We start from the raw sequence: 12,372 nt of genomic DNA on the forward strand, positions 1-12,372 counted from the left end.
CTCTTTCCTAAGTCTTCCCATAGGTTTCTTCAAATTTTGCCTCAAGATATGACATTTGGAGTTTTTCCTTGTTAACAAGAGCTTTCTGGATTGATGATGTGATGTTTGTTTGTTTTTTATTACAAAATTCATGCTACAAGTCTTGTTTAATATTTTAGGTAAGTGTTGTTCTTACATCATGTCACCAGTAAGCCTTGGAAGAGGGTCCCTCTTTCCTAAGTCTTCTCAAGGGTTTCTCCAGAATTCTCCCTGAAGAGAGGACATTTGGAGTTTTTCTTTGTTGACACAAGCTTGCCGGATTGATGACATAACTTTGTGTAATATAATTTATGCAACCGGTCTTGTTTAAAATTTCAGGTAAGTGCTATCTTGTGTCATTGTTACATCAAGTCACCAGCAAGCCTTGGAAGAGGGTCCCTCTTTCCTAAGTCTTCACATAGGTTTCTTCAAATTTTGCCTCAGGAGAGGATATTTGAAGTTTTTCATTGTTGACAAGAGCTTGCTGGATTGATGACATAACTTTTTTTTCTCCATAATTCATGCTACAATTCAGGTAAGTGCTAACATGTGTCATTGTTACGTCAAGTCACCAGCAAGCCTTGGAAGAGGTTCCCTCTTTCCTATGTCTTCCCAAGGTTTTCTCCAATATTTCCTCCAGAGAGGACATTTGGAGCTTTTATTTGGTGACATGAGTTGGTCTGACCCAAAGACTTCCCATGTATGAAGTGTGTTATTTCATAACTGTTGTAAAATTTGACAGTGTTCAATGAACTTGCCGTATCGTTTGAAGTCACCAGCAAGACTTGTAAGAGGGTCCCTCTTTTCTAAGTCTTTCCAAGTTTTTTTCCAATATTTACAATCAAGTAAATATTTGGAGCTGTTCCTTGACACGAGCTTTCTGGTCTGACCTGAAGACTTCACGTGGTTAAAGGTATTAATTGTATAACTGTTCTTTAATTTGACAACCTTCATTTGACTTGCAGCAGTGTTACTTCAAGTCACCAGCAAGTGTTGTAACAGGGTCCCTCTTTCCTAAGTCTTCCCAAGGGTTTCTCCAGCACTTCCTCAAGAGAGGACATTTGGAGTTTTTCCTTGTTGACAAGAGCTTGCTGGATTGATGACATGACTTTGTTTCATGTAATTTATCCTACAGTTCTTGTTTAAAATTTCAGGTCAGAGTTAACTTGTGTCATTGTTACATCAAGTCCCCAACAAGCCTTGGAAGAATGTCCCTCTTTCCTAAGTCTTGCCAAGGTTTTCTCCAATATTTTCTATCCAATTTTCTCTTTAGCTGCTATATTGTTCATATTAAAACTCTAGTCTCCAGTTCCAGAGCCACTTCATACCAATCCACTCTTTTACCAGTACACTCTTCGGGACAGAAGAACCCAATTCACTGCTCCATGAGGACGACGCCTGAGATCCGTCTCACATGTGATGGTACGTGTCCACTGGATCTGTCAATTTCACACATCTCATTCATTGTCTATGTGAAACACACTACGTTGCATGCTGGTTCCGTTGCTGTGCATTTCGGGTCTCAATCTGGTGCATTTCCCCGGAGCTCATTTGCATAAACTAGACTTGACTTCTATTTTATGCAAATTCGATGCGGCGTGCAGAGGTCTGACGCATCGCAAAACTTTCGTCAAACGTCTAAAGTAGCCATTGTTGAACTAAAACAAGGGCAAATTTAGCAACTGCACAGGTTATTTCTCAAATGGTTTCAGAATTACTTTTTGCTGAACTGTTTTCGTCAGAAAAATTTAAGTTTGTGACCAAGCCACCATGTTGGTCCAATGCATCTGTCAGGCTCAAGCTGAAAGCGTTATCATGGACCACGTAGTGGCCCGCTAGTGACTGCCCATCAAGCGATTGATTTTCAGATGTGGCACATTTACATGCGAGAAAAATGAATCCTGTGAACATGTACCTTTACACGCTTGACAAAAGTTTCACAAGGCACCGCACCTCTGTTCGTCGCACCTGAATTTGCATAAAGTAGAATTCAAGTCTATTTTATGCAAATGAACTGTGGGAACCTCCAGGGAGATGCACTGGATCACAGCTCGAAGTGCGCCACAATGGAACCAGCATGCAATACGGTGCGTTTTACATAGACAACGAATGGGATGCGAGAAATTGATGGATCCTGTGGACATGTACCAGTAGAGATGATAGTTTCTTGAATTTTCCTTGGGATTAATAAAATATCTGTCTATCTATCTATCTATAATGGCAGCAGTCACATTAAAATCCCCAGAGGCAGACATCCTGCATCTGAATGTGCACAAGACCAGCAGCGTGAGCACAACCAGAAGAAGAAGAATGCTCACTAAAAGAAGTTGGATGATGCTCAACTGACCATGTATCAGGTGAGTATTTTGTCTATATAGTGCTTCTCGTTTGCGACTCCTCTGATCATGTGTTTGCTCACGTGTAGGTTCTCGTTGGTGCCTCCAGCATTCCTTGTGCTCATCCTCCTTCTGATGCACCACACCATCTCCAAATGATCATCTCCAGCCAGGCAGCATTCGGACCCCACAGCTCCCATTCATTGATTGTTTGTTAATAAATGTACTTGTTTTGTTGTTAGAACAGCTCTCAGTGTTCTGCATTTTGATCCATATTTTCTTCAATGAAAATCTAAAGTCACCCTATTTTTATCAATAACAATACCAGCAGACAAAATGAGAATGTGCATATATTTCAAACATATAGCTATTAATAGCCCGTAATTGTGTGATCACAACAGAAACCTGCAAAATGAAAACAGGCCACATTTAAGCAGTCTGCTCTGATGCACATTAGCCCAAGCCAGATGCTTGACATCATTTCTTGACTTCGTCACTGTTTGGGGTCAGATTCTGAGCTGTGGGAATTCTCAGGATAGAGTGAAGGTTGTGTATCAGACAGAGGACTGCTGTGTGATGTTTTGTTCATCTTCATCACAGAGAGTTGCTCAGTAGGTTACCAAACATGCAGAGAATTTGAGCAGCATGTAGGTGGAGCTGAGGCATCGTTTCAGGGGTGAAACAAAGGAACTGTGCAGCACCCACAGACACAGACTTTGCCTTGACCGTGTCACCATTTTGGAGTTTGATCATTTGGACGTTCATAAGGGCTCTTTCCACGTCGACTGCAAACGGCTTACGGAGAAGTTCAAACTTAATTTTCTAGGCTCCAAGCCATTGCACTGCACTCTGGGAATTGTAGTATCAGTGGTGTATGTATTATATACTCGTGGGCCAGTTCTGATAAACAAATAATATTATCTCATGGGCCAGATAAAACTGTACCACGGCGGCCAGTGGGCCTTGAATTGGACTTGCAGTCCTCACAGTCGCATTATATGTTCTATGTTACATCTGGACGGAGATTTTTGTTGTGTTATGACATACATGATTACACAGAAGAACTTGCTCTGGAATGTTCTGCTCCTCCGTCCGCTACACATTTATATCAAGTGTCGTTTTGATTTAGTTGTGCAATGTTTCTTAATGCAGGTTGAAGAAGGAACATCTTGTCTTGAAAGTGTGTCACAAAACACAGATCATATTTTTGTTCTGCAGTATCTGTTTTTGAACCTACAGAGCAGACTCAGCGGGCCAGGCAGTCACATATGATGTTTAGATGGAGCCCTCAGCAGGTGTGATGGAGGATCTTCACAGTCAGCCAGATGTGATGGAGACACAGCTGCAGAGAGTCTTGGTTCACCCGCTGCAGACACAGTCAGGCGTGATGGAGCTATGTGATCTGCAGACACTGTGGCTGCAGCTGCCACACAGAGAGATGTTGGTCAGTGTGCTGGTGGGTTTCAGGTGCTCCTTGCCTCAGGTACAGGAGGTCAGTCTTGCCTCCTGGGTGAATCCACCATCCAATCCAAGCCTTCAGAGGACATCAAAGGACAATAATGGAGCAGCTTGAGCCTTTCCCCTATCACATTGTGATTATATGAATTAAAAATACTGAATTAAGTTATTACTTTTATGTTGTTATTGTGCTGTTATTGTATATATACAAATATATTATTGTTATTATACATTTATTATTATATCATGCACTTAATGTAGCTCATCTAATATTTTGTGTTTCTGTGTAATATATTAAACATCATTTATTTTTAAATAATTACTAATGAATAATTAAACTGTACTGTGTGAGGAATTTAACCAAGGCTGTCCCCTAATTCTATTATATTGCCAGATGCTGCGTTAAGTATAAAAAGTAGTTTATATATGTTCTAAAGGACTGTGTGGTTGTGTCTCAGCAGTGATGGTAGAACTTTTCATCACACTTCATGTAAATGAATATTCACCAACAATAATCCTCAACACAAATTTCCACGGAAAAATATAGAAACTTAAGCTAAAATAATATCAGTATTACGCTCAAGTCTAACAGGAGGGACACGAGGTTTCTACTAATGACGATGTGATTGCAAACAATTTTTATGCCAAGGAACCGATGAGTGCCTTTTCTCAGTACCAATAATTTTCAGTGTACTGCATGAGAACCCACAGAACATGATAGTTCAAGTAAAGACTTTTCCTTGTGCCAGGTGTTTCATAAGCTGCTATCAGGGCAAACTCATGAAAATGTTCCAAGTACAGATTAGCTACAGTAAAAAAGAGAAGAAAACACAGAAGAAAGAAAGAAAAGAAAACTGTCTCACTGTTGGACATCTTTATTATGACACTTGCTTTATTAAATTGTTTAAGCATGTAATTGTTTTGGAAATCTAATACACTTGCAAGCAAATACTTTATGTCTAACCCAAATCTAATGTGAACTGGGTCCTTGAAGCAGCTTATATGTAAAATAATAATTTCATTTTTACATTTGATGCGTTCAGGTATGAAAAAAGCAAATTTTCTGCAGATTCATTATTCCGTTATGCAGCTATGTACATGTAGGCCAGTTATGCAATACTCTTGCCCAACACAAGTCAAACGTAGAAAGCATGACAAAGTTTCCATTACAGGAAGAAAACATCCTTTTATAACTGACATATGATGTAAGCATACAGAGAACATTCACGTGTCACTTGCCAGACAGCGTTCTCTGTCAGCAGGGTGCAGCCTTTTTCCTGGATGGATCTGTCTGGCTGACCTTGTCCCCACTTGGTGAAGGTCAGAGGTCGCTTTTTCATGTCAAACTCAAAATCCCCCTCTGCCTTTTTATTGTTGATGCCGATCCAGGCCCTTTTATCAACTTTACCATACAACTGAGTCAGCATGCTGTTCTCCTCCTCGTTCTGTGGTAAAGCCAGCTCTAAGCCTTGTTGGGAGCAGAAGTCTACGGCATTCGAGAAGGAGCCTCTCTCCTTGTTGGTCACAAAGTATTTCTGACCAACCTTACGGACATAATCAAAGTTTATAGCTGGAAAAAGAAAGGAGCAAGAAGTAAAACTTATTTGGTGAAATGCACGGCTCTGTCCACATAAACGTGTTAAAGGAACATAGTTGGAAGTTTTAAATATTCTTTTTTTCTTGACATCTATTCATCACCCCCATGTACAAAGTCATTTTTGCACTGCACTCTTATGGGAAAATGACATTACACCACACATCATGATACACATATTTGATGACATTATTTCTTCTCTTCTCTCTTTAAACCTTGTGGTGAAATGTTCTAAGCAACTGTGTGAGACTCAAAAATTGAAGCTCCATTTTTATTCTTACATAGATAGAAGAAAAAAGGATATGTGTAGTTAAAAATGACTGAGCTCAAACACTTACAGAGCTGTGATTAATAATCATCCACATGTATTCACTTCTTGTCAAGCTCCTTATTGAATCTCGAACCACTTTCCCAGGTATAAATCCACAGCAGTCTTCTTTAAGCTTTCAACCTCCCGGCCAAGAGGGCGAAAGTATTCTGGAGAAAAGCAAGCTGAAATCAAGTCAACTTTAGTTATATACCACATTTAAAAAACCACCAAGGTTGACCAAAGTGCTTCACATTTTAAAATACAAAACAAGACATAATCTGTAAGGAAATAAACACAGTGCAAGATAAACAATGCCATATATCAAGGTGTCAGCACTCAACTACAATTAAAAGCCAGAGAGTATATATGTGTCTTCAGTAGGTGCTTGAAGGTATGAAGAAACCAAGTGGTTCTAATTTGAACAGGTAAGTGGTTCCACAGACTGGGTGCAGCCACAGAAAAGGCTTGGTCACCTCTGTTTCTGAGTCTGGATCTGGGAACGTTAAGGACCATCTGATTGGCTGAACTCAGCGCTAACACTGGAGCATGGACATAAGAGTTCAGATAAATATGAAGGCGCCAACCCATTTAACACCTTCAAAACAAGCAATAATATCTTTAAAAGAATTTGAAAGCAGACAGGAAGCCAGTGGAGCGAATGTAAATCTGGAGTGATGTGCTCCCATTTCTTTGTCCCTGTTAGAAGTCGGGCAGCAGCATTTTGTAGCAGCTGAAGCCGACGAAGAGATGTCTGATCAAGGCCGGTATACAGAGAGTTGCAGTAGTCTAGCCAAGATGTAATAAAGGCATGTATGACTCTGTCAGAGTTGTTGTGGGAGAGATAGGGCTTTACTTTGGCCAACAGCCTCAACCTCAAACAATCTAGTTTTGACAGCAGAACTGATTTGTTTGTCAAATTTAAAAACACTGTGAAAAGTCATACTCAGACTTTTTAGGAGGATCGATTATAAATTTCCAGAGTTGGTGAATGCAATTTATAGGAATTCATGCTTTTGTGTTGACCACTTGTATATGATCTGCATCTTGTCTAACAACTGGCACCCTGGAGAAAGAAAAAACTTTCTACAATTAAAGGTATTCACCTGCATATTGTTCTACTGCTGCGAGCTGCCTTACAATATATAATTACAATATATGCTATGAATCAAGTTGTTTGGAAAAAAAAGAACAAATCACCTCGTCCACACGAAACAGCTCTTCCAGGTCGCCCAACTGGTCCAACAAACCCCCATTGTCCTGGTCCAAATAAGAACAGGTAATAGGAAAAGAAAGAGGACTAAAAGCCAGATTCACAACACTCTGTTTGAAAAATGAAAGTGATGGGCAGATGAAAATCAGCTTTGGAGATTTGAGTCTAGCTAATTTCTGATTGTATGTTTTCTGTTTTGTTTTGTTTTCTGTCTGCATACATATGTTAGGAAGTAAAACGTGTAAAATTTCCGATCACAGGTGTCAGTTTTAACTCTTTGAGTCCAAAATCATCAAAGGGGGTTGAGGTCATGTTGATTTTTGCATTGTGTTTTTTCAAGCTAGTCTATGGAGCAATGTTTGAAGTGCTATAACTTGAGAAATAATGTAGTTAGACTCCTGCTGGCTCATTGTTATATATATATATGGATTTCAATGGTATGACCCTGCATTGACAGAAAAATACAAACCAGCTATATGATGGTGCAACTTTGTCAGAAAATGTCAGTGTTTCTGTCTAATCCGACATTCCACCAACCATAAAATGTTTATTGTTCAGCCTAAGAGACAGATTTTTTTTGCCTCTGATTGGCACCAATAGGAGCTTTAACAATGTAGAGTATGGTGCCAGCCAGAGGCAAACTATTGGAGAAAGGAAATATTAACATTTGTGGTTGATATTTGAACATGCAGTGAGCAGGTATGGGAGGTGAAACCACTCCAAAAGTGGAGTTAAATAATATTGTTAGTGTGTAAAAAAAACACAATTTTCTAACTCATAGTACTTCAAACAATTTTATGAAAAGTTGAACCAGATGCAATCACACGGATTTGTCAGACACAGACAGTTTTACTTGTTTTTGACTTCTTTATCAAGATCTGTTTTAATTCATTGTAACCTTGTTGGGAAAGAGTCAGTCACATGAGTCATTGTGTAGCAATAATACATGGTGCACTGATGTCAGCATTAATTCCCTGTTTTAAAGTAGTTCATGCCCAATTATTTGTGTAAAATGTGTTTCCCAGTTCTCTGTCTCTTGATACAATACTGATACCCATATGGATGAATTTTCCTGATGTCATGCAACTTGGGTGTATTTTTGTCAATATCTGTCAATAGGCAAAATGGCTTCAGCAGAGGATGTTCTGATAACATGTTCTGCTGGTGATAAATTTAGTTGTGGTGAATCTTGGTACAATCTGGAATAGACCAAAAAACTGAAACAGTGAGTTCCAGTGTTTCCATCAAAGACACACTTTGAGCATTGTTTATTATACATGTGAACAGTGTGATGTAAATTGTCTGCCACTGTTTCTTTCATACAGGGTGTTGTATCAAGGAATCTTTCACTTGATATTACAAGCATAAAATTAATTAAACGTGGATGTGATCGCTTATGGTCCTACTTTTCATGAAATAGTTTGAAGCACTGAGTTTGAAAATCATAACTTTTCTTTTCGCCAATTAACAATATTATTGAACTCTTCCGGTTAGGATCACTATTGGAATGGTTTCACCTATCAGACCTACTCAATGCATGTTCAAATATTAGGCACAAATGCAAAACACAAAGCTTTGATATTTTTTTTCTGACAATGTACAGCACCATATTCTACATTTTTGAAGCTGCTTTAGATGTCAATCACAGGAAAAACGTCACCGTATTAGCCTGAACAATAAAGGTTTTATGGTTGGTGGAATACTTTGAAAAGTGAAAATTTTTTGGACCGACTTTGCACCATCATATAACTGGTTCGTATTATTATATCAAAGCAGGGTTGTACCATTAAAGACCACATGTACATATCAATGAGCCAGAAAAATTCCATGACTCTGGCTACATTATTTCTCAAGTTATAGCACTTCAAACATTTCTCCACAAAGAAAACTATGCAGAAATTGACATGACCCCAGTCATCTTTGAGGATTTTTAACTCAAAAGCTAATGTTGCCTATAACCCCAGATTTTACACAGGGTCAACTCAATCAATATTTTTACAACTTTTAAAAAAAAAAAAATTCTTCAAATTTTAAGCGGTCAGGCGTGGAGCATTCTGTGAATTGAGACAGAATAACGTACATGTCAAAATGTTTTTTATACAGGTATCAGCTGATTTGTTGCAATTCCTGACAGGCTGAGCTGCATTTCTAAAAATGAAGAAAATAAAACATGTTTATCCACTGATGAGAACAATGTTGCATCAAATGAAGACTTTGTGTAATTACGTTGACATGAGAGACCCTACACATCAATAGTTTTTAAAACTACACCTCAACACCACATGCTAACAGTAATTTCTATCCTATTTAAGGAAAAGACATTAACACACTTTTTTAAAATATATATTGCTATTGTTGTTTTGTCTTCACCTGGATATCCATCCATACCAGGATTTCCTATGGGCCCAGGCTCTCCTCTGTCACCTTTAGGACCAGGAGGACCTGGAAGCTGACTGTAGGCAGTAGAAGCCATCAGGCAGAGGATGAAGAGCAGGAGAGACAGCCTCATCGTCTGAATGCAGGATTAAAATCAATATGAATTATATTTGTGTAAAAAGCAAAATCCGATCAGTTCATTTCACAGTTCAGACAGAAATAAATCTCGACTCTTACAAATGATACGACCGAAGTAGTTTCCACACTGTGACACTTTTTAACACAAGTAAACAGTGATGTTATTCTGAATGCATTGGTAATCTTTATCGAGAACTAATTGTTGATAAAATAAAGAAATTTACAGTTCAAAATTATCTCCGAAATGTGTTCCTTCATTGCTGTTTCCAAGCACAAATGGCAACAAAGGTAGTTCAAAGTAGAATATATGAGAGATCCAGCCCACAGGAAATGAGAAGCATTTGAACAATATGGAAGCTCACTCACAAAACAGAAGCAGAAATTCCACATGGTCTGAGAACAAAGATCCTGTTCTATGACAGACTTTGTTTTTTGTTTTTGTGTGTGTTTTTACTTTAAAAGCAAAACTTGTTGGAATACTCACGTTTTTAGCACTTGAAAGGACTAATGTGTTACTTGAGGTCAGATTGTGTCGTCACTGTCCGGAGTTTCATCTCCTGCACATTCAGTCTTCAATGTCATCGAGAGACATTCAGCCTAACAACAGCTTTCTTCAATAATGTCTATATTTTTGCAAGTTTTGAAATGTATAGAAATATCCTTGACATATGATGACAACTTGTTCAACCATTTTGCATGTAAAGATTTATGTGATGATCTAATGCCTAAATGTTGTGGGGGGTGAGACTATTCAACAGAGACCCATTATAATACATTTTAATCAACATGACATAAGCAATTGATAATGTAGGAAACAGCAGAGAACTGTACATAATCATCTGCATGGATGAACCAAAGCATTTGCAGCTTGTTCAAAGAAATGAGAAACTCCTTTTTGATGTGTACAAGTGACACAGTGACGTGAAGATTGAACAAGTAGTTTTGAGAATTTCAATTCTGATCTGAGAAATGTACCAAAGCGACTGAGAAAAGCTATAATATATATGATAAGGGTGACATGTGACAATCCATACACAGTCAAGGCTAAACGATTTGTCACAACACACCAGTGGAAAGAAATGCCCCACTGAAGGCTTAAAAGAAGCTTTAAGAAGAATCAGGTAGGGACCTCCATCCTTACAGTGAATGCCCCAGATGCTGTGAGATCACGAGATTCAGTGAGAGTGACCAAATTCAACATGACGGCTCCCAGCTGCTAGATGAGAAGTAAACAACTCGCCGTTGTCTCGACGTATTTATATATTAAAAAAAAAAAACAACAACAACAACCTAACTAAATAGCCTGCTCAAGATCGGAAACGGTAGTGCTCACAGTGGAGGACCTTGAGAACTTTATTGACGACTACTTCGTCCGGTGCACCATGGAAGACGCCAACTCCGCCAACCCAAACAAGAGGAAGAAGGCAGATTCCTCGACAGACACACAAGACTTGGAGGTCACGGATATCCAGGTAAGTGTTCTCGAGTCTATTATTAAGAAGCTTGATATCCTTTGTTTGCTTCACCAGGAGATAAAGGACCTGAAAGCAAGCCTGGAGTTCACCCACCAGCAGATAGAGGATCTGCAGAGGGACAACACCGAACTCCGGTCCACGCTGACAGCGGTCACTTCAGAGGTGAATACACTTAAAAAAGAAAACAAAACCCTGAGGGAGACTGTCCTGGACATCCAGTCGAGGAGCATGCGGGACAACCTGATCTTTTCTGGTATCCCTGAGTCCACACCGGATAACCCAGAGACCCTTGTTAAAAACTTTATGGTGTTGGCGCTTAAAATCCCTGCGGAAACGGTTAAAAATATCACTTTCCACAGCGTCCACCGGCTCGGACCCCGAGGAGGAAACCGACACCGTCCTATCATTGCAAAGTTCGAGCACTTCCAGCAGAAAGTGCTAGTAAGAAGCAAAGGACGGGAGCTGAAAGGCACGTCGTTCGGGATGAACGACCAGTTTCCCAGGGAAATCAACGAGAGGCGCAAAGTATTATATCCCATCATGAAAGAACACAGACAGAAAGGTAAACGGACTGCACTGGTTGTGGACAAACTGTACATAGATGGGCAGCTATTTCAGGAACCCTCCATTACCCCATGGCTCTTCTAAAAAAAAAGAAAAAAAAAAACTGGCTTAAACGTTTAATATATCACTTCTCACTCTCCTAATCTACACTCCCCACTGGAGAACCCCCTCCTCCTTCTACTTTTCTCTCTCTCCCTCTCTATATGTCTCCCTTTAGCCCTCTCACCCTCTCACACACTCACCCCCCACACTCTCACTCACACTCTATGTACCCCCCCATGTTTATTGTGCTTGTATGTTTTATAATGTGTTTGTTGATAGTTTTTCAGGCAATGATGTGCTATTATATAATGTATCTATAGATCCTGACCTGCTGTATACATCTCTCTCCAACACCCACAGCTCACAGACAGCAACAGACAGCTCACAAGGACACACACAGATGTTATATTATATTGCTACATACTCAGTGACAGAACATCTTCTCTCTCTATGTTCAAGTTTAATATCGTAGCCTGGAATGTTTATGGCATACGCTCACAAACAAAAAGAGTTAAAATCATGGACTATGTCTCAGACTCGAATTATAGTATTATCTTTTCATCTTGTTATAACAGCAGACAAACAGGGGTCTCCATTCTAGTCCATAAGAGAGTACCTAAACCTCCTCAGACTTGGCGCCTCAACATCTCTCTACTCAAAGACCAAGAATTTGATCGAGTAATAAGGAGTGAGTGGGCTGACTTTCTAAAAAACAATGAATCTAATGACTTATCTCCATCTTTGCTTTGGGAAACTAGAAAGGCCGTAATCAGAGGTAAAATAATATCATACTCCTCATACAAGAAAAAAAAAAGATCTACAAACAGAGAAAGAAATTGAAGAAAAAATCA

The 12,372-nt window shown here is 39.2% G+C and overlaps 1 protein-coding gene and 1 long non-coding RNA gene across 2 annotated transcripts; one reads left to right on the forward strand and one right to left on the reverse strand.

Moving 5' to 3' along the window:
• Positions 1-232: 232 nt before the first annotated feature.
• On the forward strand, positions 233-3,988 carry LOC129348447 (uncharacterized). Its single transcript, XR_008600974.1, has 3 exons — positions 233-1,440; positions 2,243-2,375; positions 3,594-3,988. It is a non-coding gene; the product is annotated as an uncharacterized LOC129348447 (long non-coding RNA).
• Positions 3,989-4,999: 1,011 nt separating this feature from the next.
• LOC129348446 (mannose-binding protein C-like) lies at positions 5,000-9,435 on the reverse strand. The gene is made up of 2 exons (XM_055008795.1): positions 9,297-9,435; positions 5,000-5,382 (listed from the first exon to the last, which is right to left on the reverse strand). The coding sequence occupies exons 1-2, from the start codon at positions 9,433-9,435 to the stop codon at positions 5,000-5,002; spliced, it is 522 nt and encodes a 173-aa protein (XP_054864770.1).
• Positions 9,436-12,372: the final 2,937 nt, after the last annotated feature.

Source organism: Amphiprion ocellaris, unplaced genomic scaffold (genome assembly GCF_022539595.1).
Source record: "Amphiprion ocellaris isolate individual 3 ecotype Okinawa unplaced genomic scaffold, ASM2253959v1 Aocel_unscaffolded215, whole genome shotgun sequence".
In the NCBI taxonomy this organism is placed as follows: domain Eukaryota; kingdom Metazoa; phylum Chordata; class Actinopteri; family Pomacentridae; genus Amphiprion; species Amphiprion ocellaris.